At 37.9% G+C, this 27,681-nt stretch overlaps 3 protein-coding genes across 4 annotated transcripts in view; 1 reads left to right on the forward strand and 2 right to left on the reverse strand.

Moving 5' to 3' along the window:
* Positions 1-396: 396 nt before the first annotated feature.
* isl2a (ISL LIM homeobox 2a) lies at positions 397-5,196 on the reverse strand. The gene is made up of 6 exons (XM_030136820.1): positions 5,070-5,196; positions 4,402-4,591; positions 3,826-4,085; positions 2,985-3,271; positions 2,196-2,363; positions 397-1,157 (listed from the first exon to the last, which is right to left on the reverse strand). The coding sequence occupies exons 1-6, from the start codon at positions 5,125-5,127 to the stop codon at positions 1,041-1,043; spliced, it is 1,080 nt and encodes a 359-aa protein (XP_029992680.1). The 5' UTR covers positions 5,128-5,196; the 3' UTR covers positions 397-1,040.
* A 1,855-nt stretch (positions 5,197-7,051) lies between these two features.
* Positions 7,052-14,498, forward strand: etfa (electron transfer flavoprotein subunit alpha). Its single transcript, XM_030136201.1, has 12 exons — positions 7,052-7,184; positions 7,940-8,089; positions 8,243-8,324; positions 9,426-9,508; positions 9,784-9,883; positions 10,060-10,170; positions 10,285-10,386; positions 10,506-10,574; positions 11,032-11,114; positions 11,987-12,052; positions 12,337-12,417; positions 14,087-14,498. Exons 1-12 carry the CDS (start codon positions 7,146-7,148, stop codon positions 14,120-14,122), a joined length of 1,002 nt encoding a protein of 333 aa, XP_029992061.1. The 5' UTR covers positions 7,052-7,145; the 3' UTR covers positions 14,123-14,498.
* Positions 14,499-14,870: 372 nt separating this feature from the next.
* The window catches only part of tmem266 (transmembrane protein 266), a 29,999-nt gene continuing 17,188 nt past the window's right edge, over positions 14,871-27,681 (reverse strand). For both annotated transcript variants that reach the window (XM_030136198.1, XM_030136197.1), the window contains 7 exons: positions 23,710-23,783; positions 22,747-22,803; positions 22,458-22,596; positions 21,754-21,869; positions 20,067-20,259; positions 17,887-17,949; positions 14,871-16,225 (listed from right to left, as the gene is read on the reverse strand). In XM_030136198.1, the coding sequence (XP_029992058.1) occupies positions 15,585-16,225; positions 17,887-17,949; positions 20,067-20,259; positions 21,754-21,869; positions 22,458-22,596; positions 22,747-22,803; positions 23,710-23,783 (1,283 nt within the window). In that variant the 3' untranslated portion in view covers positions 14,871-15,584. The remainder of the gene's footprint in view (positions 16,226-17,886; positions 17,950-20,066; positions 20,260-21,753; positions 21,870-22,457; positions 22,597-22,746; positions 22,804-23,709; positions 23,784-27,681) is intronic.

The following is a 27,681-nucleotide window of genomic DNA, read 5'->3' on the forward strand; positions in this document are numbered from 1 at the left end:
GGAGCAATCCCTGCAGGAGGTTCAATATATAAAAAAAAAAAAACCTAAAGAAACGAATAAAACAGGCCTTTTTGCTGCTGTGTTTGATTCAGTGACCTATGACACAGGGGCCAAATGGTTAGTAACATCTTGTCAGCCATCCGTCAGTGATCCACTTGGTGTGGAAACTGAGAAGGCCAGAAATACAAGCAGGTTTGTAGTTTTCAGCTACCTGAGGGGCTTGCTGCTGAAATGGTTTAAAAAAAAAAAAAATCTGGGCCACTGAATTATTTGTGAAACTGTAAAGTGTTTTGAACATTATAAGCAGCACCTTGAAACTGATTTATTTTCTAATCTATATTTAAAATAATTCCTTTGCACGTAGGAGACAAACAGATTTCCATGCATTCATTAATTAGAACTATTGTTTTTATTGATAAGATCGGCTATGTCTGTCCTTATAATAAATAATAATAACTTATTCTTGAGAAACGCGAATAAGGCGCATCTCATCTGTTTCCTTAATTTACAAGAGTCGATACTGAAACTTATACAAATCATGCACATCTACACAGTTTGTATTCTGGGTTTCCGGATCAACAGCCTACTGTATTAACGCTCAGATGTCCACAATGCAGGTTCAAGTGTTTTCTCCCACAACACATTTTCCATGTTATGTCCAGTTCAGGCAATAATATGATAATAAACGGTAAGGTGTCCCATAAGAAAAAAAAAAAAAAAAACGCCAGTAAAAGGTCCATGAACAGATGTGCATTCTGCCGAAGTGTCCTTGAGCAAGACAGTGGGCTAAATGTAATGTAATTATGTAAAGGGAAAAGTCACACCCCCAATCCTCATGTCACAATCTGGATCCTCGTGCATAATCCATCTTATCCTGGTCCTTCAGTCTCTTGGTTTTTTTTTTTTTTTGTTTTTTGTTTTGTTTTGTTTTGTTTTTTCTTCGTTAAATGTCATTGAGGTCTTTGCGCGTCCGTTGTTGCGCGTCCGCGGTGCGCTCATGGGGGCTCTGAGGGGGTCCAGCTGACCTCTGGGCCTCCGCCTCACGTGTCCACAGGACTCGGGACCATACTGTTAGGTGTGTCCGGTAACTGCGACGACAGGGAGGTCACATCACTGCCCGAGGAATTACCCAGAGACCCCGACTCAGAGAAAGACACCTGCCCGAAAAAAAATAAACATTTTTTTTTTTACATTTTTTTTTTTGTTTTTTTTTTTACATCAATTATCAACTTTTCACCCAAATATGTCCTCAAATTGTTATGTAAATGCGCACAGGAGAAGGATCAGGAGTTATTTTTATTAAAGAACATGAGAGGGGGGCTTCATTTTGTTGAATAAAAATGCTGGTATTTGATTATTATCTATTAAAATACATGAAAACATATGACTTTATCAGTTTTGTGAAGCTCATGGGAGTCAGTCAGAGGATCAGCTGACTCCACGTGGGGCCTGAAGTTGCTTAGAAACGTTTGACATAAGAAAAAAAGGTTGATCTACAACTGCGTCCTTTAAATACATCAAACTTCAGTGAAACAGAGATTGGCCTTTCAGATTATTATTATTATTACATTTAGGTGACGTTTTAACAGTTTGGAGCCCATCATCTGCTTCATATGAAGAGATTAAAAGATCTAAACAACCTCCAGTGACCAAAAGCATCTACTCATCTAAAATGTTTAATACCTGTTGATCCACTAATACTAGTAATACATGTAAATAATTCAGGTAAAATGCAGTTTGTCATCTTTTCACGGTCACCAGATATGATCCATTTGGACGTTCAGAGGCTCCATAATTGTGTGAATATTGTCATCTTCTGTGATTCACCAGTAAAACCCATGTTTGATAAATGACAGTGGTTGGAGATGCTTGTTTTGATGTGAAAAAGTCACTTTTTTGTCTGTTTATGAACTTTGAATTTACTCTAAGATTTTATGATTTTATCTGTAGGATCAGTGAATTAAATAAAAGAAAATACATGATTTAGACTGAAAATGCAAAATGTAGATGTTAGTATTTTAATAGACGTTGATAAATTACCCATAATGTGGAGGAAAAAAATCATCTGGAGCTCAACACAAAAATACTTTTAGGTCTTTAAGGGTTTAAAGTGATTCTTCTATTTTCTGTTTAATTTTGGAATTCCATCATTTCAGTCCAGGCTTTAAGTGTTATTTAGTTCTGAGTGGATTTACCAGCTGTTGGAAGGCGGGCTGGTCCAGGTCACTCTGCAAAGCGAAGTCGCTCAGAGTTTTCCACGGAGGCTGGTAGGTCTGCACCTCCACCGGATTCCCCTGCACGGTGTTGTCGTGACGGATAGGACTGCCTGCCACCAGTGGGGTCCCTGTCAGACCCTGCAGATTCTACAGGGGAAACGAAAAACACTCAACAACCTCATTCTTACATGTTCTCAGAGAAGTATTTTCACAATAAAGAAGACTTTAAATGTAAAATATATATATGTATGTATGCAATATTTATATAATATAAATGTAACAATTTTAAGTGAGTCCATAAAAATGTGTATAATGTAAGAAAACCTAATATTTTTGAAGAAATGTGAAACTATGATATTTTTATGAGGAGCTTGTCAAATAGTTTGGATCTAATTCTGCCAAAATTGTGAAAACACATATATCAGTCTTCACATTTGATTTAATTAAATACAATAAATCAGAATAGAATAACATTTAACATAGACAAAACACTGTCATTAATGTTGTTTATTTTTCTTTTAATTCTGTTTATTTATTTATTTGTAAATATCAGAAATCTTTCTTCAGGTCATGACTAAACTTGAAATTAACTGATTCTTTCCCTTCAAGTACAAATGTCTCTCCAATAAAACTGACTGAGTATAGTCTGATGACTCACAGAATAAAGTAGTAAATATTACAGTCAGAGCTGCAGGATCAGAAGCAGGTGTTGATGGACCTGTGAGATGAGATGTCACTTCTAAACTGTAAAATCCCACTTGGACTCACAGTTTTGTCGCTGTGTTGCTGCTGCTGGAGCTGCTTCATCAGGATGGACTTCTTCTTGTCTTTGCAGCGTTTGTTCTGGAACCACACTCTGATAACCCTGGGGCTCAGGCCGGTCATCTCCACCAGCTGCTCCTTCATCAGTGCGTCCGGTCTGGGGTTGGCGTTGTAGCAGGTCCGCAGTGTGTGTAGCTGCTTCTCGTTCAGCACCGTCCGGACCCGGGTGGTCTTCTCTGACTGCTTATGGACGTGGTTCCGGTGATGGGGAGGATGCCGGACCGAGACTGGTTCTGAGGGGTGAGAAGAAATCCAAACTTTTACTGAGGGATGGGGTGGGTATTTTTATTTTTATTTATTTATTTTTATTTTTTGGGTGGAAAATCTAAAAGCATTGTTTATTTCTTATATGACTGCCACTCTGGTTCACCTTGACTTCAATAAAAAGAATGTTGAAAAAAAAAAAAAGAAAGAAAAAGAAATCCAAACTTTACTGAGCTTTAAATGAATGAATAAAGACATGCAAAAAATAAAATCCCTCTTTTAAAAATAGAACAAAGTAGTCAAATAAAAGTACAGATTCTAGTAGAGGTTGAAGAAATACCAAATGCATGAGGCTATATTGTGGTCGTTGCAGCAAATTTCACAGACATTTGGACGTTATGCATATGTAGGCCTGTTCAGTCTCAAAAATAATTTGCAAAAAATAGACCTATATGTGCACAAGTAACACACTTAAAGTAGCTTCAAAAATAATTTCAGGAAAAAGAAACCCTGACAATCAATAATAATAATAATAATAATAATAATAATAATAATAATAATAATAATAATAATAATCTTGTACCTGAGATGTGCAGCGGTCTGGTGTGAATATTCCCCGGACTCAGCGGACTCCCCACGGAGGCCCGCTCCACTAACATGCCGTGGTCCGCCCGACACAGCAGCTCGTCGTCCCGCAATGAGAACTCGTCCCCGGGCAGGAGGTGTCGGCTGCACACTGAGCACCGAAAACACTCCATATGATACACATTGTCCCGGGCCCTCATCACCAAGTCGCTGCTGCAGAAGCCCATGTTACACTTTGCACATTTAATGCCAAATAACCTGGAAAAAGGAGTGTGGAAACGTGGCGATCCATGAATGGAATTAATCTGATTTTACTGCAATTACAAAATAAGCCAAATAAACAGAAAATGACTGTGAGTTAATGGGTTACAATTAGATAATAACTGAAATGCCTGCAGCAGAAATATGTTTAACTCTGCAGAATTAGATGCATATTTATGTGCACTTTTGCGCACTGTGGACTATATGGTGCTTGTATTAAACCTTATATAATTTAGTTTAAAATTTTAGTCTTCTTTGCATCATCCCCTCATAGTGTATTTCATAGACATCCTTAAAGCTGCTGACTTCTTACCTCACATAATCTCTTTTACAGTAAGTTTTTCCGTCTCGGACGAAGCAAGTGCAGGTCTCGTCCAGGTACTGGCTGCACTCTGCACACTTGAGGCAGGCTGCATGCCACTCCAGGTCCGGGGAGACTCTCAGGATGTACTGGTCGTGTATCTGACTTCCACAGCCCACACACATTGCGATTCCCGACTTCTCTGCGGAGGGAATGCATTAATGCAACATAGTGTGCGCTCTTTTAATCCTCATGACATCCCTGTTAAACCCCCTTCACCCTTTCACCTTATGGAGAGAAAATGTGCATGTATCACAACAAACACCTACGTCCTTCCTATGATATTCTTGAATTAATGTAGGAGCTAAAAATATCATGCAAATAACCTGCTGCATGGGTGCACTTTTAAATAAGAAAACCAGAATTATAACATTTTTTAAACTTATGATAGGAGCAGGAAAGTGTTTTTGTTTTGTTTGTTTGTTTGTTTTTGCCTGGACAGGTCTATTTATAATCTTTTGCATATATTATTGTTCTATTCTCAATATCAATTCAGCGGTTAATAGTAAAATTTAAGACTTAACCTATAGATTCCAAAAATGGCATCAATGCATGATAAAGAACTCGCCATAAAGAGGCTGAAATATGAAGACGAAGTAAACAGACGGTCAGTTACTTACTTTTTGAATGATCCCCCATATCATCCAAGAAAGAAGTGTTAAGCAGGATATCCACCATACAGGAGAAATGACCCAGTGCAAACCGACAGAAACGGGAGAGGAGCGCCAGAGGAGACCGTCCCGTCCCTGCTGGGTGATAAACTTGTATTCCTCCACCGAGAGGTGGAGAGAAAACAAAGATCCTCGACCAGTGACGTCTGCAAACCTGGACCTCTGTGGGCCCGGGGAGAGGGTGCCATGCAAATCGCCTATGCTCTTTTTTTTCCCCTTTTGACTTCTTGGACTGACTATCAGAGGATTTTTAATGTTTTTTGCGCAGAGGTCTACCTGGACGCCTCCATTCTCATAGTGAAAACAGGTTTCCCTCTTAACCTGCAAAATGAGGCCAAGGACTATATAAGACCCGAGCATAAAAATAGATATTGTTTCTCTTTTCTTTAATATTTTCTGCAAAATATGCGTGCGTTTAGATGCATATAGTCGCATTAGGATTCCCATCTGACAGTTTTAGCCTTTTTATGACTGGAAACTTCCTTCAAAAATATTGTTTCTAATAAAATAAAAATAACAACCTATTGCATATCTTGAATAACTGGTTAATTTGACTGTTATTAACGTTATCATTAAATATTATAGCCTTTATTGTCGACTGAAGTTTAAAAAAAAAAAGAGAGAGCCCTCTACTGGATGAGTTATCATGTTCATTTCAGATCCACAGAACAATGATTTGACAGACCTTTATATTTGGTGGATGAAATCACAGTACATTTGATAGTCTGACGGAAATCCTTCAAAATAATTAATAGACTTAAATATGAGACTCCATGACGTATTACGATCTATGTGTAAATATCTAATATTGTATTTAATCTGATGAATGGATGAATAAATAGGAGAATGTGTATAATATGTTATATTTTGACAAATTCCAGTTGGTTCTAGTCATATTTTGCATATGTATATATATATATATATATATATATGTATATATATATATATATATAGATAGATAGATAGATAGATAGATAGATAGATAGATAGATAGATAGATATAGATATAGATATAGATATAGATATAGATATAGATATATATCTTTTGCATGACAAAAGTGCTCAGGGGTGTTAGGTGACTCTATTATTAAAGAAAATTTAATGAAACTTGCCATGTCGTATCTAAGGTATACCCATGAATGAAGGAAATGTTTCTTGCATTTCATTAATTTTTATAATTTGCATCAAATGACATCAAATGTTTTAGAATTCACATGCTGCGGAATGGTTTGTAGACTTACTCTTTCAGCCTTCACTTAAATTCGAATTGAAACAAAAAAGCTTTTCCTTATACAAACAAAACGTGTTTTTTATTCGGGCTTAACTGATTTAAAAAAAACATGTGTGTAACTATGAATATTTATTCAGACTCTTCTCATATTTATGAAACAGTTGTGTCGTTAAAAAGATTAGACACTTTTGGATACCAGTAGTAAGATGGAAATCTCATCACAAAAGAAAAAAAAAAAAAAAAACTTCAAGCTGGAGGACTTAAAGATTATTGTCTAAGACTGAAAGACCTGTCTATCAGTACAATTGATTTATGTCTGAGACAGAAATGGGTCTTTTCAGTCAAGTAAACTTTGCTTTGAATGAGTGAATTGTCAATTTCTTAAGATTTATCGCAAAAGGGTAATCCTTTGTGTCCATTTAATACTATAATATCATTTAAATAACATTAATAATGAACATCAGAGAGAGAGACGTCAGCACATTTTCTTCTGTCATACTCTGTATTTTCTCTGTATTTTTATTTTTGATCGTATACTGAGCGTCTTCAAAAGTATTTTACTGAACGAATGTCTATTTTGTTATTAACTGATTATTCCTACCCTTGACGCTTTGGAAATATTGGCCCGCTAGAGTATATTCCCCCAAAACTATTTACTGTGTTGAAATAAATTAAAACGGGGACCGGAAGATATCGCGGCGTTTTCTCGCGAGAAGTGGGATTACACAAACGTCAGGTGACCTTTGGCACAGTTTTGTTTGCAGCAGAAGAAGAAACAGCTTGAAGGGGTCAAGATGAACAGAGCTTTCACTAAGACAAATCTGAAACATTTGGTAAGAGACATTTTGATAATTCAATAGCAATGCACGCTGACGTTATATGCCTCTGAAGATGAAAGCGCTGGGTAAATTCTGTCGCTTTGCAAATATGCTTTTTTTCAGCAGCTGCTAACTTGCTATAGCTAGTGACACGCATGCTAGCGGTTTTGGTCCAGAAGCCACGGGGCAGCTTTGAGTGACACTTACGAGTGAATCAGTAAAAGTTATCCTAGTTTTGGGATTACAGAAACATGATTCACATCACTCTGTAGCGTAACAGGAAAAGCTAAGAGGTTTGCGGTCGTGTTAGTTGTGTACTGGTATTAGCTTAGCTAGCCTAAGAGTTATGAAACGTCGTAATAATAAACAGTTACGAAACTGTCATTGCTGCTGCAGATGTTACCCCAAACAAATATTACATAAGATGAGTGTTAGTATGTTACAGTGCAAGTATTACACGTAGCATTTTTTAAATTTTACTACGTACTAAACTTTGTTCGGATGACCTTTTATAAACTGATAATGTCCAGATGAGTCTGGTTTTATCCTGTTGAGGTGACTGAACCTTATGCAACAGGTTAGGTGGCACTGTACGTTGATGCCCATTAATCTACGTGTACACTCAGAATTACCTGCGTAGATTAAGTGAAGATACTCTGATGTAGGCAATATGATGAAAAACGTTAATAAGAAGAAAATATTAATTATGGACATCCTTTTCAAATAAGTTAAGCATTTGGTTGAATGTATACTGTCCTTTTCCCCAACAGACTGGCATCCTCCAAAGGTTTCAAAGCACCTTGGTAGTTGCAGAGCACAACAATGAGAAACTAACACCCATCACACTCAATGCCATCACTGCTGCCAGTAAACTGGGTGGAGAGGTGTCTTGTCTGGTTGCAGGAACAGACTGTGCCAAAGTAAGTAAGGACTGTTGAGACTGATACATCCGGCCCATTTTTGAGCCATTTGAGTAAAATGCTTTCTGCCTGGTTAGTGTATAGGCACATTAACATTGATATGATACAGGGCTAACTTGCACCCCTTAAATGTTTTTGCTGACATCTTTTCAGGTTGCAGAGGAAATCAGCAAGGTTCAGGGAGTGAAAAAGGTTCTCGTGGCCCAGCATGATTCTTACAAAGGAAGTTTGCCAGGTCTGTAACTCAGAAGAAATTTTTCATGTATTTATCAATTTTCTGACACTTAGCAAAGAGTACAGAATTTACCCTTTCTTTGTTATTAAGTAATCATATTTTCAGCAGTCACATCTTACAACTGTTGGACTAGGGCTGAGCTATTTGGCCAAAATGTCATTTCCTGATGCAGATCATTTCATATTTAGGTAACAGTGCATTTCACCCATTGGATGAATAGTTTATGTAATAATAATGGTAATAATAATGATACATTGGTTTTTATACAGCGCTTTTCTTAGTACTCAAAGATGCTTTACAATAAAAATGGCTGTAAAATGGTGACATGGAATAGCCCAATACTTATTACATCTTGTATATACAGTGCTTGACAAATAAGAGGCACTTCCTTGTATTTTTCCTCTTTTGTTTAGAACATGAACATTTTTCATTAAAAGTTGAACAATATTTGCAAACGTCCGAGTCAAGCATTCATTTTGAGTGCTTGAGTTTACTTTTAAGGTTCTAATCCTTAGACATGCTATGTTTTGTTCAATAAGACTGATGTGTAGGTAGTGAAAGAGGGTAGTGACATACTTTATAAAATATATAATATTATTATGGTCTGTGTCAGACTTTTCATACCTAAATCATGTTCATGGTTTAGTTATGAAAATGATTTTTTCTTGTAGGTACAACCTCCTAATTTTGTCAAAGCTGGTCAGAGTCCTCTTCCTGTTTAAAATTGCTCTGTTCTGTGCCAGGCTCACTCTTTTCCATTTTTATAGTTATTTTGTTAATGAAAATTTACTTCCTGCATCTCATCAGAGTAGAACAATGCAAAGCAGTGTGCAAATGACAAGAAGAATTACTGTAAAGTGTGTGATTGGCAAAACAGTGAAATGAACAATATAGCAGTTTACAATAAGATAATCCTTTATTAGTTCCACAATGTGGAAACTGTAGACACAGAAGATGCAGTTTTTCTGCTGTCACGAGGTATACGTTATCATATGTCATCACCTTATGTTGGACATCTTCAAGGGAGTCATGACAATAATGGAAAGTAGTCAGAGCCTGATGTCATTTTGAGTCAAAAACATCTTCTTTCTCTGTTTTCAGAGGAGTTAACTCCACTTGTCTTGGCAACACAAAAGCAGTTTAACTTCACCCACATCTGTGCTGGCGCATCTGCCTTTGGCAAGGTAGGAAACAGCTGTGTCTGTTGACTTTAGAGGCATATATTTTGAAATGCATTTACTTTCTGAAACTGCAGCAAAAATGGTCAGAGATTAGTTTTTGTTTTGCCTTTAATATGTATCTGTTTGGAAAACTCTTAAAATGTTGAAATTGTACAAAATATTGCCTTAATTCCGATTAGTTTTGACTGTTACAGTTCCTCTATTTATTCTTGATTCTGTAAAAGATGAGTATGGTCTCTGCACATTTCCCTCATTGTACACCTTTTTTTTTTTGGCAGAACCTGCTTCCTAGAGTGGCTGCCAAGTTGGATGTTGCCCCAATTTCAGATATTATTGAGGTCAAATCTCCAGACACTTTTGTCAGAACTATCTACGCTGGTAAGTGCTATTGTCGTGGAAAAAGAAGCAACCAATGAATTTAGGTCTGATCTTAAATTCTGTAAGATAACATTTATATGCATGTGTTGGAGGTGTTCTTTAAAACACTACACAGTTTTCACAATGATACTTAGAGTCTTTTGATTAAATATCTCTACTTTTTTTTTATCATGTAGGAAATGCTCTCAGCACTGTGAAATGTAATGAGCCAGTCAAGGTGTTCACTGTCAGAGGGACGTCTTTTGAAGCAGCTGCTTCTGAGGGAGGAAGTGCTACATCAGAAGATGGTATGTAGATAATAGAATCTGCTATCGTGTATGCTAAGGTGTGACCTGAATGTGTTAAATTTTGTTTATTGTTTCTCATTTGTCCTCTTTGATCCTCTTATCTATTATTTGCAGTGGCTGCAACTTCACCTGCTGGAGTTTCTGAGTGGATTTCCCAGAGTTTGACAAAGAGCGACCGTCCAGAGCTGACCAGTGCCAAGGTGGTGGTGTCAGGAGGTGTGAAAAGTTTTGTGGTGTATATTACAAGTTATGGGTGAAGCAATGTCACCTTTGTCAGTGTCATTATTTTATGGTTGTGCACATGTTGAAATTTTTTTTTTTTTTTTTTTTTTCAGGACGGGGCTTGAAAAGTGGCGATAACTTCAAACTGCTTTACGATCTTGCTGACAAACTGAATGCTGCAGGTTAGTAGGATGGGACATGGAGGTTTCTGTGGGTCCTAAAAGGGTCTAAGATAAAGTGATTTGAATTTTAGGCCGTAAACCATCAATGTTTCTTTCTAATTCATTTGGATTTAGTGATTGACGCCTGATGAAAATAGTGAATTTGAACCTTGCTGCATCATCTCATGGAAAATGCTAAAATGTGGGTGTAAAGTGAACTTAGAGAAACATAAAACAACCATAAAAAATCCATCAACAAACTCTTGTTTATCATCCAAAATTGCACTGCATTCATATCAGGAGCTTTGCCAAAGTTGAGCTCCAGCATATAAATTGCATTCATAATAGAGAAAAAAAATGTCTAAAAACCTCTCGAATTTAACTTTTTGAAACTTGCAGAAACCTTGTTTTGAGTTATTCATTTGCTGTGCCTGTTTTTAATGGGTCGACTTTAAATTTCATTATATTACTTTTATAGTTGGTGCATCTCGAGCTGCTGTGGATGCTGGGTATGTGCCCAATGACATGCAGGTTGGACAAACGGGCAAAATTGTGGCACCGGTAAGTCTTTTTTTTTTTTTTTCCTCCCCAAGTAGTTATTTGGATTTGGTTCACTGTATGCTGCAGATCAAACAAATAATCTATTCAGTGTTTTCATTCAGTACTTTCCAAATGTTCTACACTTGACCTCATTGGCTTTTGACAAACATCATTTGCTTTTGCCTTTACACAACGTGGCTGCACTTCTGTATCATCAGTCTGGCCGCTCTGCCTTTTAAAAAGGTTAACTTCCCATTACGTTTTTCAGTTCAGCCACCTCAGCTGTGATTACCCACAAATTAGGTCCTGCAAAATGTAGTTGATGGCACATTTAGGCTCCTAAATGATTTAGCTCATCCATTATAACAGAGTACAGTAGATGTCAGTGAGAGTCTCAGACCAGGCCAGACTGTCCAAATTCGATTTTCTAAATGTTATGAGAAGCTTGTTGAATTTGGCAAAGTTAATCAAATATAATTTAAATCCCGTATGTTTGTTCACCCAATGTGTTAACCAATTTAACTATATTACTGCACATTTTTATTTACGTATGTGTTTGCAAGATAATATCCTCACAATAAATTCAGTTTTTGGTTTGTTAAGTGTTTTTTAAGCAGTTTGTGGACACTCATAATTACATGCCTTTTCTCCTTAAATAAGAACTCTTTATAAACACTGTGACAAACAGTCAGAAATTGTTCAGGTAGTTGTGAGGATGGCTGACCCTTTGTGCACTCTACTCAATGCCCTCTGATAGATTACACACTTGTGGTCATTATACCTTTACTCTACCGTACCACAGAAAAGGTGTACCTTTTCCACAGTGCTGAGATTACACTTCATGTCTACAAGCAAGTAACACTTGTCGGGATGTCTTGTCTTCATGTCCACAGGAGTTATACATTGCTGTTGGTATCTCCGGAGCCATTCAACATCTAGCTGGAATGAAAGATAGCAAGGTAAAAATGTTGGAGCCACACAAAAGTATTTCCCTGTTCTCAATTTTCTTCCCACTGTTTCTGCTACATCTAAAACAAAAGATAACAGACAAAAAGTGCAGATCTGAGTTAACAGTACCTCTCCTCAGACACTGTGGCACCAATAAATATTAATCTGGTTCCCATTTGGTATTTTATTACGATATTTAACATTATGACTGAGGTGAGCGTTACCCCTTTTATTAAGCAGAAGACAGTTAATATGTAAGATTAAGTTAACATTATCACGTTCTTTCATTATTCAGACCATTGTTGCTATCAATAAGGACCCAGAGGCTCCCATTTTCCAGGTGGCTGACTACGGATTGGTGGCTGATCTTTTCAAGGTAGGTGCTAGAATTGACATTAACCCATCACTGATCTTACAGTTGAAAACACCCAAGCAGCGAGACAGAGACTACACATTCCATTTGCAGTGGATGTTTTCATAGACTGACAGTCAGAACATAACATTTGCTTTCTCGCTGATAAATTTTGCACGACGCCTTATTCCACCTAATGGAAATGTGCTGCTGTTGAATTATTAAGTTGTTGAATTAATCAGACGACAGTTGTGTCTGGCGCGTACCGCTAAGAGAGAAACACATTAGCAACTCAGAGGGCATAATAAAAAGTCATCAGTAGGCTTCAGTTTTGTTTCCTGCTTGTATGTGCCAGGCCGTTTACACGCCTTGTTGCTTTCTTGTGTTTAGCTGGTACAAGGGGATAGTGAGCCAGGCGTGTTGGCACGACTAACGCTAGAATCAGGTGCTCCACGTGAAAGGCTAGAAGGTTATATTTTCATGTGTGTCCTGTTGGTCATGTTTTATTTAGTCCTTCGGTAGTGCATGAGCAGCCCAGGTGTCCCGACAAAGTCTGCAGAAGTGATTAGCAATAATAGGTAGTGGCAGCAGAGTTGTGACCTACAGTGTGAGATCACTTTACATGTGATCACTCCTCAAATAGCTAATTAAAATGGATGGGCTTTCTACGTTTTCCTCAAATGGACAATTGATACCTTAGACCAACTTAGACGATGACTGACGATTGAGTTCAGTTTCCCGACTCTGGACAAGAGCCATTTAAACAATTTTCCCTCATATTAACCACAAAAGCTTTGGGATTTCATTTTCTTCACAATTGCAAGCTGTAATATGACATTTCCACATTAAAATATCAAAACATGACAGGGCTTGCATTATGTTTATCTTGTTAACATTTGCCCTATGGATAGCGCATAACCTTAAGAAACAAACAAAAAAAAACTACAATTCCTCTGACACTTGAAAGAAAAGATACTGTATTAGCCCTGAGGTGTCTTTGTTTTCTGGACATAAGCTGCTCAGAAATGAGGATCGCCTGTTAATAGCAAAATTGGAATTGTGTGTTGACTTGTGTGTTGTCTTGTCTGAGGATTTGTTTTGCGTTTCTATTTTGTTTTAACAATGTCAGCCCAAAATTATGCAAAAAAAGATTTAAGACACTATAACATCAAGCCTAGAAAAAACCCTGCATTGTATAGCATAACATGTCCACACTTTAAAACCCTCAGCCTTCAGTCTACGCCAAAGTTTTTGCACATACAGACAGACAGACATAGACGGCAATACCCTGCGGCGAGGGTAAAAATGATTCTAGTAATGTTCCAGTTCAGTGAAATGCTTAATTGTGCTCAGTCTAACTGTCCATTTCATTTAATCATCTGTCAATTGCATCATAAACCCTTTAGTAGAATTAACATTTAATGTTTCTAGTGGCCATTTTGTTAGAATGAAATAACTTAATGTGCATAGATTTCACAGAACATAATTTTAATACAGCTTTCATATCGAATAATGCGTTACTTGAGAAATTTTATTCTGCAGCAGCAATAAAAACAACTCTTCCCATCATCCTTTACTACATCTTTTGTTTCTTGTGATACTCCTTGCTGCAGAAACTGCATATTGTGTTTAAATGGAAATAATTACTACTGTAAAACATTACATTCATTACCCTGCACTGTTTTTTCCCTAGGCTGTTCCTGAGATGACTGATGCGCTGAGCAAGTGAGGAGGAACAGAATCACAAACCTTCCATTATCGATCTGAAATCCGCAGTTTAAAGAAGTCAGAATGAGCACAAGATCTCTCAGTCACCGCCTTAAATGATTTCTGACATGGAGTTTTATCTGTGCATCACTACATCTTTTCTCGGACTGAAAACAGAACGCTCTCAATCTTTTGTTGGCTATTAATAGGGTTGTACTCACCTTTAGGATGGGGTTATTTTATTCCTCCGGTAGAACAAATGTTGTAATTTGTATTTAATTTTCTGCTATGTTTAAGTAAGCTTGTCTCTGGATCCTTAACTCTTTTGTAGCTGACTGTAAGATGTTGTTCAGGCTGTACTTGTCTGGTACAAAAGGCATTAAATTGACAACATGTGACTGCTGTTCTTCGTTTGCCATTTTTACCCTTTATTTGATTCCAACTGCAAAGCCCTCTTCAGTTGATCAAGATAGAAAATGCCTGTTAACATTACAAGAAACAGGGTTAGTCTGCAATATTTAAGACGCAAATCTTGGAAGTTCATGCTATGAAACTTGCTTTTAGCAGCATTTTCTTGTAGCCCCATCTCAAGTCACTCACTGTTTTTGGCTGTGATAATAATGACCAAACCCATTCTGAAATATTTACAGCATCCCAACACTAAAAATCTCCAAAATGTTTTTCTTATTTGACTTACATGATAGTAAATCCATCATTAGCAGGTAAGTTTTTCAATCAATTTGGTGCGTGAGGGACATGCTGTATTTGGATTTTTTTCAGATTCCAGGCACGGTACCTGAATCATCCACCAATCAAATGTACGACACACTTTCCATCAATAGAATTTAGATAAAAATGTTAACATTGCTAATATAGAAAGACAAAGATAAGAAAGAAGGTGAGATAAAACCTAATAATCTCAACGCTGATCCAATGGACCCTGCAGCAGTCCCATTAAAGAGGACTGGTATGTGTGATTTTTGAGACACATGACTGATTGAGCTGATACACCTGCACTTGTGATAGATTCATGCCTTTTTGGAACCAGTAATAGTTTGTGGCGTTCCTCTGAAATATAAGCCCAGCATCTCTTAATTCTTACAAAGTGTATCAGAGGAACTAAGTCCTCAGCACCAGCTCCTTCCTAATATATCACTTGTAGAAATCATACCACAACAAAAGCCTTCTGAACATATACCAGATGTCTGAAAATGCTGGTTTCTTTTGGTAAAATTTTCAAAAAACTCAAAGCGTTTTTTGTTAGTGTCAATTCCTGATAAGTGATGCCTGATGAAGAGTCTGCCTCCTTCGTGTTCTCTGTTTGTGCTGCTCTGGCAAGTTCATCCACTCAGTTTCAGCAGTAAAAGTAGGATGGCAGATACAGCTGATGTGCCGATGACTCCCGACAAGGGGAGTTAAGAGTGTCAATTTTTGCGTCTGAGATAAGAATGAGTCCTTTGAAGCTCTACATGTCATGGACGGTCTTATGTCTCTGAGAATCTGTTGACTGGGGCTTCCACTGGCTCCATCATCCTGTACTTCTCCTCTAGAAAAGCCTCATTGCCCTGCAGATGGATGAGAGGCTTGGCATGCAGTCCAGTTCGACTCTCCTGGTTCCTCTTGTTGTAGATGTTAACCCTGTGCTCCAGCTCGGGGCTGGTTTTGGTGGAACCTGCTGGACTGGGTGGTTTAAGGTTTACAGGGTCCAGGCCCTTCTGGGTGAGACATGAGTCCTCAGACAGAGAGGACAGAAGTTCCTGCACCACAGCGCTGGGACTCCCTCGTGGCTGCGTGCCCAGGGCCAGAGGACTGCTGTAGGGTGGGGGGTAGCAGCGCTGATCGCTGTAGTCTGTGGAAGTGGAGGCCTCTCGCACTGTAGAGCTGCAGTCTGTGGTGGATCCTAGCGTGTGGCTGCTGATACTGTGCTGGCGGGCGCTGAAGCTGGTGCGGGACACTGTGGTTGTGGAGGCTTCGCTGACAGAGCTGCCAGTCCGCTGCAGACGGCCAGATGTTACTGCATCTGCACTCACCAAAGAGGAGGGAAGCTGGCTGGGGTTGTTGGGCAAATGCACATCTATGGCTGCTGTGGTGATGACACGAGCAGCTGGGTCTGGGATCCCAGTGTCTGCACATAAAAGAACAAAGAATCAGTGATGAATCCTGGCTTATTTGAAGCACTTTACTTGAGTATTTCCACTTTATCCTCCTGAGACCCAGCAAAGTATTTTCGTCCTCTGTGGTGGACAAGAGTTTGACAGCTTTACGAGCACTCACTGCAAAGGATATACCATACGAAAAAATATTTTTAAAAATGTATCTGAAAAAAATGTTGCATCATGCTGTTTCCAATAAAGGGAATTACTTAATGTATAAATGTCAAAAACCTCTTCTTTCCTGGGTCTAAGGAGGATATGCCACATCACGCTGACACTAAATCTCAGGAGCAAATATTACACTTACTGTGCTGATGATTTTACACAATGGATAATACGGTAATAATAATCACGCATTTGCAATGTCATCACTGTCCTAAAATGACCAAGTTTTTTTTTTTTTGACAAAAATTCCTTTTTTTCTTTCTAAATCTTCAAGTACTCAATTTTTTGTGTTTCCAGGAAAAATCAAACAGGGGTGTCAAACTCAGATCCTCGAGGGCCGGTATCCTGCATGTTTTAGATGTTTCCCTCTTCCAACACACCTGATTCAAATGATAAGCCTATCATCCAGCTCTGCAGAAGCCTGATAATGACCGTCAGGTGTGCTGGAAGAGGGAAACATCTAAAACATGCAGGATATTGGCCCTGGAGGATCTGAGTTTGACGCCCCTGATCTGAAACAATAGCATGCGTAATTGTTAGATGATTAATGCTGACATCTGCATCAAATAGTAAACTTCACATAGGATTTAATTTACATGAATTTCTAAATCATTCAGTGTCTCACAAAAGTCAAAAGAATAGAAAAAATACATTTTCATATAAGAATTTTGTTTTTTCTTCTTTCTTTTCCCAAAAATCACCTTCATCAGCTTTATCTGGTGCACCTGTACATAAGATTGGATCTAAACCGACTGCTGCAACATTAACTGCCAGCAACACAATAATGTATCAGTCACATTAGGTACTTTTACCTTAAATACTTGCTGCTAATACTTTTTTTTTTTTCTTGAGTAGGCTTTTTCATGCAGTACCTTAACTTGTAATGGAGTATTTGCATATTGCCTGTACTGGCACATGTATTCTACTACTGAGAATAATGCAAACACACTGAAAAAAATCAAAATCTTAGCAAGTGTATTTTTCTCATCTCTAGTGAAAATATTTCATCACACTTAAATAAGACATAATCACCTAAAGAGTAACTTTTCAGTAAGACAAAAGAACTTATTTTTAGACAACAGATCTTGAAAATCTTATTTCAAGAAATCTTACCAAGATCATTTTCACTTGTTCCATTGGCAGATTTGTTTTGCTTGAATTAAGCAAAAAAAAAAAAAAATTTGAATTAAGCAAAAAAAATCTGCCAATGGAACAAGTGAAAATGATCTTGGTAAGATTTCTTGAAATAAGATTTTAAAGATCTATTGTGTAAAAATAAGTTCTTTATATCTCACTGTAAAGTTATTCTTTAGGTGATTTTGCCCTATTTTAAGTGTGATGAGATATTTTGACTAGAGATGAGAAAAATACACATGGTAAGATTTGGATTTTTGCAGTGCAATGATGATACATGACTGTGCTCCACTGGCTGTGAGAACATAGTGGAACTGGTCTTGTTTATGCTCACCACTGCTTGGTTCACTGTAGTACTGGCTGATGTAGTTGTTCATGTCGTCCTGGCCATGGTGATCTGAAAGGAATCAAAATTATGTCATGCAGTTGTCATGGGGGCTTTAAAATGTAATATTAAAGTGAGTGATTAATAACAATTTCACCAAACTTAAGTGTTGTTGACTAATTCTCTGTCAGTGAAATCATTTAAAACACTGGGGTGGACTTCTCTTATGTGATCCCACAGGACAGTTTGGGTTTCATTTATTTATTCAATAAATATCCCAATTGGAACCACTCTTTTACTCAGCACAAAATGCGACAGGGACTAACTCAAGATGATCAACAACAGAGGAGTATAAGAAGAGCAGCCCCAGTTAAAAGGATGTTTGACTACAAACACAGACATACGACAAGTTGCATGCTGATTTATGGCTTTGATAAAAGAAAAGCCTCAGTGTTTCGAGCCCTGACATCACCAGCGCTGACAGCACTTTGTTGCTTTGAGTCCTTTAAGTTACGACCTGTCACTGTGTAAAAGGTTTATGGTCCATCTAGGTGTAGCGCCAGAATTTTGATGTAGATTCCCAGACAAATGTTTTTGAGAAGAGGACAACAACATCGTTTAGAGGAATCAGGTCCAAAAGGTTTAAGAAAACCTGGAGAAGTGTGAGTTTTTTTACTGTTTGCAGGTGTATGATGATCATTATGACAATTCACTGTTGTTTGTCATTTTGATAATCTATTCTATATATAATACTTCACTGAGGTTATATTTGATGCACTGGATTTCCCATTTTTATTCAAAGCATCCAAGAGATTCCACCCAGTAACAGCACCCAGGTACAGGTTGACTTCTCTAAACTCTAGGTCAGTGGTCACCAAGGTTATAATAGTTTTGGATTTTTCATTATAGTTAAGTTTTATTTAGTTTTGACTTTTTTTTCTCTAATTCAGTTAGTTTTAATTAGTTTTTAGAGCAAGTTTGCTAGTTTTTATTAGTTTTTGTTATTTTCTAAATGCTTAGTTTTAATTTAGTTTTAGTTTCTTTATATCTTATCTTCTTCACCGTTGAATTAAGATAAATCCCAGACAGGACTCTGCTGCTTTCTCTCAACTTTAGTCTCCATGTTTCCAGGTAGAGTGGGGACGAGAAGACGATTAAATGACAAGTGACAAGAAGTGACAGACTGTTAAATATCATATGGGGCCAGCAGCTAAAACTGCTTGAGGGAAATAAATTGATTTTACATCAATCTGACATTGAGAGAGACGAAAATGAAGGGAATTTTATCCAGAATTTTTATACGTTTTAGTTAGTTTTGAAAACACACAATACAGTTTCAGTTAGTTATCGTTTTTTTCTTGTAATTATAGTTTTTATTTATTTCAGTTAACGAAAATGTTTTTACAATTCTAGTTTTCGTCATTTTGTTAGTTTTCGTTCACGATAATAACCTTGGTGGTCACAACATTTTTATTCAGAGTCATCCCAGAATGCAATCAGATAAGTTCCCCTTTACAGACTGGTTGAATTCTGCTTGTATAGATTCTAAACAAAATGCTTTTAAACTCTAATATTCAATAAAAAGTGTCTATCATTAGGATATTTTTTCATATAAATCAACATGATCATTGCCTACTACTCTCTACTAAATCCCTTTACACTATCAGGTTAACCCTTCTTAACACTTATCTGTCATGTTCAGCTTTAACCATTTATTGAACCCTTCTTGCTAGTTAACTATTTTTAATATAGTCTCATGTGCAATAAGTGGTGACTGTCAGCTGACTAGTTATAATACATTTACCAAAGATCAACATGTCATCAGTTTATACAACCATTTGGTGTGAAATTATATTATACAGGGGTTGGACAAAATAATGGAAACACCTTCTATAATGCCACAATGTTAGGTGTTTCCATTATTTTGTCCAACCCCTGTAGTTCATAAGTTTTACTGAATCTCATTTACAAGCACCTCCAGGTGACTGATAACTGCTGGCTGGTAATCACTGATTTAGAGACCAATGAAATATCAACACTAAAAGTACATCAGAGGACAGAGAGCATTTCTGTATTCAACTACTTAACACAAGCTCTGTTACCATGGCGAACACAGCCTTAAATCCCCTGTTGCTCAGAGGGCTTTGACAGGCTGCGGCACTAAGGAGCTGGATGTTCCACACGGTTACCTGTGGGGCCCCCGGGCTCTCTAGCTTTGGCTGGCCCATGATGCTCGGCGGCTCCAGGGGCCAATCCGTCCACCTCCTGGAAACTGCTGTTCTGTTTACCCCACATATGGTGGATCTGCATGGCTGCTTCACGCTCTGCCACCAGATCCAGGTCCTGCTGAGCCAGGTGGGCCCTCAGCTGCCTGATTTCAAACTAAAGGAGAAGTGAAAAAACCAGAGAGAGTTTACTGTACTTTCCCACTGTCTTTCAGTTTAAACATAGAAACTTTTGGGGGCTACTTGACATTAATAACAGTTTGGTTCAAGGTTCAAGGTGACTTTATTGATACCCATAGATAGATTTGTTCTGCAGTCTGGAGAGGGCATCTCAAACGTTATACACAAAAAACAGTAAAACCACAGGACATGTACAGGGGATAGATTAAAAACAGCACAGACAAAAGACATGCACAGGTACTCCCAGCAGCTCACTGATCATGGTTAAAACAGCCTAAAAATAAATAGATTAAAAACTGACTAAAATAAATAAATAAAAGTCATCAGATATCACAAAAAAGCCAATAAAAAACTTGTTAAAAGCATGATTAAAACATAAAAATATAAAGATACAGGGTGGGGAAGCAAAATTTACAATGAACATTTAGTTGTTTTTTCTCAGCAGGAACTACGTCAGTTGTTTTGAAACCAAACATATATTGATGTCATAATCATACCTAACACTACTATCCATACCTTTTCAGAAACTTTTGCCCATATGAGTAATCAGGAAAGCAAACGTCAAAGAGTGTGTGATTTGCTGAATGCACTCATCACACCAAAGGAGATTTCAAAAATAGTTGGAGTGTCCATAAAGACTGTTTATAATGTAAAGAAGAGAATGACTATGAGCAAAACTATTACAAGAAAGTCTGGAAGATACTATTAAAGAAGAATGGGAGAAGTTGTCACCCGAATATTTGAGGAACACTTGCGCAAGTTTCAGGAAGCGTGTGAAGGCAGTTATTGAGAAAGAAGGAGGACACATAAAATAAAAACATTTTCTATTATGTAAATTTTCTTGTGGCAAATAAATTCTAATGACTTTCAATAAACTAATTGGTCATACACTGTCTTTCAATCCCTGCCTCAAAATATTGTAAATTTTGCTTCCCCACCCTGTATAATACAAGGGACAATAAATAGTATCATTATATCACATTTTTGGGTTTTTATCATGCTTTAAACATATTTTATATTTGCATTTTATTTTATTTTTTCAGTTTGAGCTTTTATGTCTCTAACTTTGTTGGCTGTACTGTACACATTACCATTGGCCTTTGAATAAACAGTGCATGGTGATTTTCCAAAGTGCATATTTCACATCTCTTTGATTATACTTTTTTCTTCTGGTTGTACATCTGAGAAAAATGAGAACAGTGGTTCCCTTTCAGTCACATTGAAAAAGTTAAACCTATATTTTAGATGGTTATAATGTGTGATGATTCAGTTATGAAGCAGATAATGTCTGTGTATTATCCAAACACTTGCTGGTATTAAAGTGTTATGTAATTATGATGTGAGATCAGTTTTATAGGTATCCATGGATTTCATTTTTTTCTTACATAGGTCTTTATCACCCTCTGCTGGTTATATATTGTTATTACATGAACTACAAGTAAAGAGATGGGAGATGGACAGGAGTACATACTGCCTGCTCCTGGCAGATCTGGGTGAGACGGTCAAGCTGTTCCTCTCTCACCGCCTTGGCTTTCTCATACTGATGGATCTCCAGCTCCATCTCCACCTTCACCTGCAGCACATAGGCTGGAACAAAATGGCACAGGGATGAGCTGTTTCACAATAGAATCTAAGTACATTGTTCAGGTTTATTTCAACAATATTACACCACTAATTAGTCTACTCATGGTGATCTTACTGAACTTGATCAGATATATATATTCAAGTACAAAGTCATCACAGGACGCCTTCACTATTTTTCTTTCATGCTCAAATCTTGCAGTATCTGACCCACAGTACAGAGAACACATGATCTGATGGTCCATCTGACTGTACTGTACATTTAAAAACCACAAGGGGGAGCAACATTATAAAAAAAAAATCATGCTTTCCAACAAATGACATTCTCTGTATTCAACTATAGGAGGATAATATTTGCATAAGGCATCTGCTGTGTGAGCATTAAAACAATTCAGCGATTCATTAGAACAGATGCTGTCTTTATGCCCAGTGAAACATTGCGTAAAGCGAGAGGGAAAAAAATAAATGAGCAAACAACATCAAGACTCCATGCAGCTGATACCGCAGAGAGCACGTGGCAGCATCCATCTCTTTGACCTGACAGTAAAGGACAGGATGCTGGGGACTTGAGCCCCCGGCCCCTCCCAGCCTTACCATCAATGATCCTCTTGACCCTCCAGATGCGCAGTGTGATGATGAGACCAATAGCATCCCAGGGACTGCTGGGCCCGTTGGCCACTGTGGAGGCCACCATGGGGGCCAGAGAGAGGACGATGACGGCTCCATCGAATACCTGACAAAAATACACAAATACACACACATATACACAGCTACTGTTACGTCTGTAGCATCCACAGTAGCCACAGTGAGGAATGACATTGAGAGAATGACAGCACTGTGAAAGGAGCCCAGAGTAGGAATAATAGGACCCTTGGGAGCTTACCTCTACTTTGTTCTCTATGTAATCCCATATCCCCAGCACCACGATCCTGAACACCGTCTGAGACAGACAGAGGGACAGAGACGGAGTCAGAGAGAAGGTTACACACAGAATAAGTGGAGTAAACAAGGGCAACAAAACTGAGCCACTGACACAGGACTTTATGATAAAGACAGAACAGTCCAGATAGAAACTCTCTCTATTAAAAACACTGTTGTGATTTGGATTTCTTTCACTCTTAGATTGGTTTCATCACTGACATCATATTCATACACATCACAGGCAGAGCGCTAGGATTTCATCCAAACAATTATAGACACCACATTTAGCTCCTTCTGCTGACACAGCAGGAGTTTCAGAGGGCAAACATTCTCCCTTCCTCTGTTCTTCTCTTTTGCCATCCTCTAATTGTCATACTCGTTTCACATATTTGAGATTATCATCACTGTAAAACTGGATTCAGACAAAAGTTTACAGTAGGGTGGTCAAGTGTAAAGAAATAAAACAAATGCAGCTGGTTGTAGAGAAAATGGCAATCAATATAGCACACCTGAGGTGCTGAAATTATTTAAAACTAGTGGTACAGAAAAGTCCCATCTGCGTTTTAAAGTGATGCAGATCAATAGAAGAACCCAAGAGGGACCAACTGTGCCAGTTTTTTTTTTTTTTTTTTTTTTTTTCTCAGCAATACCAACATAGATCTTTTTTATTTTTGTACTCTATCAGTAGAGTACATCATTAAAGGAGGTGTACACAAATTCACTCCTACTAATCAGATTCAAATGATGCTGGACATAGATGGTGAAGAGCCTATTGTGATGTTGTTAGTATTTTAATGAGGATTTGTTGGTGCACTTCACTGGCCCCACATACTGCACAACAGAGCATTAATCGACAGGCCGCTGCATCAGCTGTAAGTGAGACTGTTTTTGTGTAGAGCAGGTTATGGGTAAGAGAGAGACTCACCTCAGTGAAGAACACAGACAGGATCGCCAGACTGATCCAGTGGATGATGCTGGCGAACTGGAACGCATTATTAACTGCAGGGATAAAAAGAAAACAATGGGTTGATTTTTGCAAGGATAGTTTGTTTGTGGTGCAAGATGGATGCTGAAGTTTTGCAGCAATGTGCGTCTTCATTTCAAAGTTCTATTCCCTGTAACACTTGTGAGTAAAGTGGGATAAATGAGTGACAGAAGCATGAAGCAACATCATAAATATGAATTGGCCAGATAACTGTACATGAATGTGCCAAGATCTTCCTGTCTATTCATCAGGCTAATTGTGGACAGCCTCAAACAGCACTCGGCTGTCAGCTGAGGCATTTCTCTTCACGCGCCACCTCTCCTCCCATCTGTCTTTGTTTGCCGTGTGCAGTGATCTGTCTATCAGTCCATTCATCTTCCTCCAGTCCCCCCCCCATACTCATCCAACAGCCAACTCTGTATTGCCTGATGTCGCTAATCTCTACTCACACATTTGTCTTACTATTCCTTTGTCTGTGCAGTCTTGTCAGTCAATCACACACACACAAGGAAGACCTGAATTCCGTTGGACTGTCTTCCTCATTCCTCCCTCTGACATCAAAAAGATAGCGACCTCTGACCCTCTACTGGTGATAGATGAGGACGTCAGTGCTGTACCTGATGATGTGGGTGAAGGTGTGACATGCGTGCACCTTCACATTCTGTTAACCACTGAATGCTAATAGGACGCTGTACTCATGAGGCTATGATTGATCGCAGCCTCAGTGACACAGCTGTAGTTTGTATGACATTAAGTTTCCAGTCAGTATGGAATTCACTTGAACATGTTCATATAACCTTTACCAGCTACATACAACCAACATTTTGTCAAAAAGCTGCAGTTCAGTCAAACAGCATGGTCCTTTTTAACCTTTATCTACAGTGCATCTGGAAAGTATTTACAGTGCTATACTAACATTTTCTTGTGTTACAGCCTTATTCCAAAATAGATTAACCCAGTGTTTTTCAACCTTGGGGTCGGTACCCCATGTGGGGGTCGCCTGGAATTCTAATGGGGTCACTTGAAAGTCCTAGTAACTGATAAAAATAAAAACTTACTAGTAAAAAATATATGGTGAGTTAAGAGAGACAATCATAATACAAAAAAAGACATGACAAACTCTGAAGCTGAAACTGAAGCACTGTGGTACTGTTTATCTTTCAAATGTTCATTGTGGTCAGTTTCAGATGCTGCAGCTCTTTTGTAATTCATAGTTGAGTTATTATTTGTTCAGTATTAATTGTCAGCCTTGTAAATCCAAGCTGGACTGACTGTACATATCCTGACCAAGGAAAATCAAATTCTCATTTTGTGCAGTAATCTACACCTGGCTGTTCTGCCTCCATCCATAATAATATACATTATATAGACTAAATGTCATTGAAAATTAACATTTATTTGCAACATAGTATAACAAACTATTACATGATCAAAAAAAAAAAATTCATTTTAGCAAAAAAAAAAAGAAAAAAAAAAAGGTTCAGTTTTGTATGTCTGGGGTTGCCAGAAATTTGTGACATTAAAATGGGGTCACGAGCCAAAAAAGGTTGGGAACCACTGCTTTAACCCATAAAGACCCAAATAGCCACTGACAACTAAACTTATCAACTGATCAAAACAGTTTAATACCTGTTAATCCACTAATTCTATCAATCCATGTAAATAATTGTTGTAAAATACAGTTAGTCATCTTTTCATGGTCATCAGGTATGACCCATTTGGACGTTCAGAGGCTCCGTAGTGAACGTGGAAACACCATCATCTTCTACAGCAGTGATTCACCAGTAAAATCCATGGAGTTGGATCAATGACAGTGGATGGAGTCTCTGGGTATATGTTCAGTTAATAATAGATTTGACTGAAAACGTTACTATTTCTTCAGTTTTCACTGTTTTACAATAATAACCCTCAACTTTAATCTGAGCTTTTGTGAACATTTACATGATCAGTGATTTAAATGGAGGAAAATACCTCATTTTCACTGGAAAATGTGCAAAATACAGAGGAAAATATTACAATAAATGTTAATAAATCACTTAAGAAAGGTTAAATATAATCAAAAATTGATTTAGGTACAATCACAAAAATAGCACTGGGTCTTTATGGGTTAAATTCTTTTTTTTTTTTTTTTACCTCAAATTTCTACACACAATACCTGTGTAAAGTGAAAAATTTTGATCAAAACTTTTTAAAAAAAATATTAAAAACAAAACACAAAAATATAGTGTGTACATAAGTATTAACAGCATTTGCTCAGTGCTTTTTTGACACACCTTTGGCAGAAATAACAGCCTAAAGTTGTTTGAGTATGATGCTATAAGCTTAGCATACCTGCTCTAGGGCAGTTTCTCCCATTCTTATTTGCAGAACCTCTGAAGGTCCACCAGGTTGAATGGGGATTGTTGGTGCACAGCCATTTTCAGATCTCTCCAGACATGTTTGGGTTCAAGTCTGGACCATTAAAGGACTTTCATACAGTTGTCCTGAAGCCACGGTTTTGTCATATTGGCTGTGTGTTTCGGATGATTGTATTGCATTCATCTTTCCCTCACCCTGACTAGTCTCCCAGTTCCTGCTGCCAAACAACATCCCCACCTCCTGTTGCTGCTACCACCATGCTTCACTGTAGGAATGGTGTTGGGCAGGGGATGAGTAGTGCGTGGGTTCCACTAGACTTGATGCTTGGCATTCAGGCCAAAGAGTTCAATCTTTGTTTCACCAGACCAGAAAATTTAGTTTCTCATTGTTTGAGAGTCCTTCGGGTTCCTTTTGGCAAACTGCAGGTGGGCTGCCACGTGCATTTTACTGAGGAGTGGCGTCCATCTGTCCACTTTACCACACAGGCCTGATGGGTGGAGTGCTGCAGAAATGTTTGTCCTTCTGGAAGGTTCTCCTTTCTCCACACTGCAACACTGGAGCTCTGTCAAAGCCACCATCAGGGTCTTGGTCACCTCCCTGACAAAGGCTTTCCTACCATAATCACTCAGATTGGTGGGCGTCAGGTCTAAGGAAGAGTCCTGGTGGTTCCAAAACACTTCCATTTACAGATGATGGAGGTCACTGTGCTCGTTGGGACTTTCAGTGTTGCAGAAGGAGATCTAGACAATTCCTTGGATTTTGTGACCTGGTTTGTGCTCCGACATGCACTCACAACTATTGACAGGTGTGTGCCTTTCCAAATCATGTCCAATCAGCTGAGTTTACTACAGGTGACCAGTCAAGTAGTGGAAACAGGATGCACCTGAGCTCAGTTTTGAGTGTAAATATAAATGCATGTGTTATATTTACCCTGCCCCCTGAAGGGAAGGCAAGGGGTATTGTTTTTGTTTGGTTTTCTTTGCTAGTTTGTTTGTTTGTCAACACTCTAGCAGCAGAACTATTGGTTGAATTCATACCACATTGGGTTTATAGATTGCCAGTGACCCAGAACAGATGTTATTACATTTTGAGAAAAGTAGGTCAAAGTTAAATTTTTTTTAATGAAATTTTCTAAATCTTTTTTTCCCCCATTTACTTATAATGAGCAAAATTTCAAATGTATATAAAACATAAATTTTGTTTCAATTTACTTCAGACTTGACACATATATAGAGGCAATTGATACGCTGACATCAGCACATGCATAGACATGATGACATCAGCTGGATTAATGCCAAAATAAGCTACCATACATGCGAGGGGTGGGGTTTGTTGTGCCTGGCACCACTTGTTTTGCTTTTTTATTATTAATAAATTTGCAGAAGTTAAAAAAATCACTTTGTCATTATGAGGTATTGTGTGTAGAATTTAGGTAAAATGAATTAAATCTATTGTGGAATAAGGCTGTAACACATAAAATGTAATAAAAAAAAAATTGTGTGGCACTGTGAATACTTTCCAGATGCACTATAGTTGTACAGAGGCAGAATCAAA

This window comes from Sphaeramia orbicularis, chromosome 6 (genome assembly GCF_902148855.1).
Source record: "Sphaeramia orbicularis chromosome 6, fSphaOr1.1, whole genome shotgun sequence".
In the NCBI taxonomy this organism is placed as follows: Eukaryota; Metazoa; Chordata; class Actinopteri; order Kurtiformes; family Apogonidae; genus Sphaeramia; species Sphaeramia orbicularis.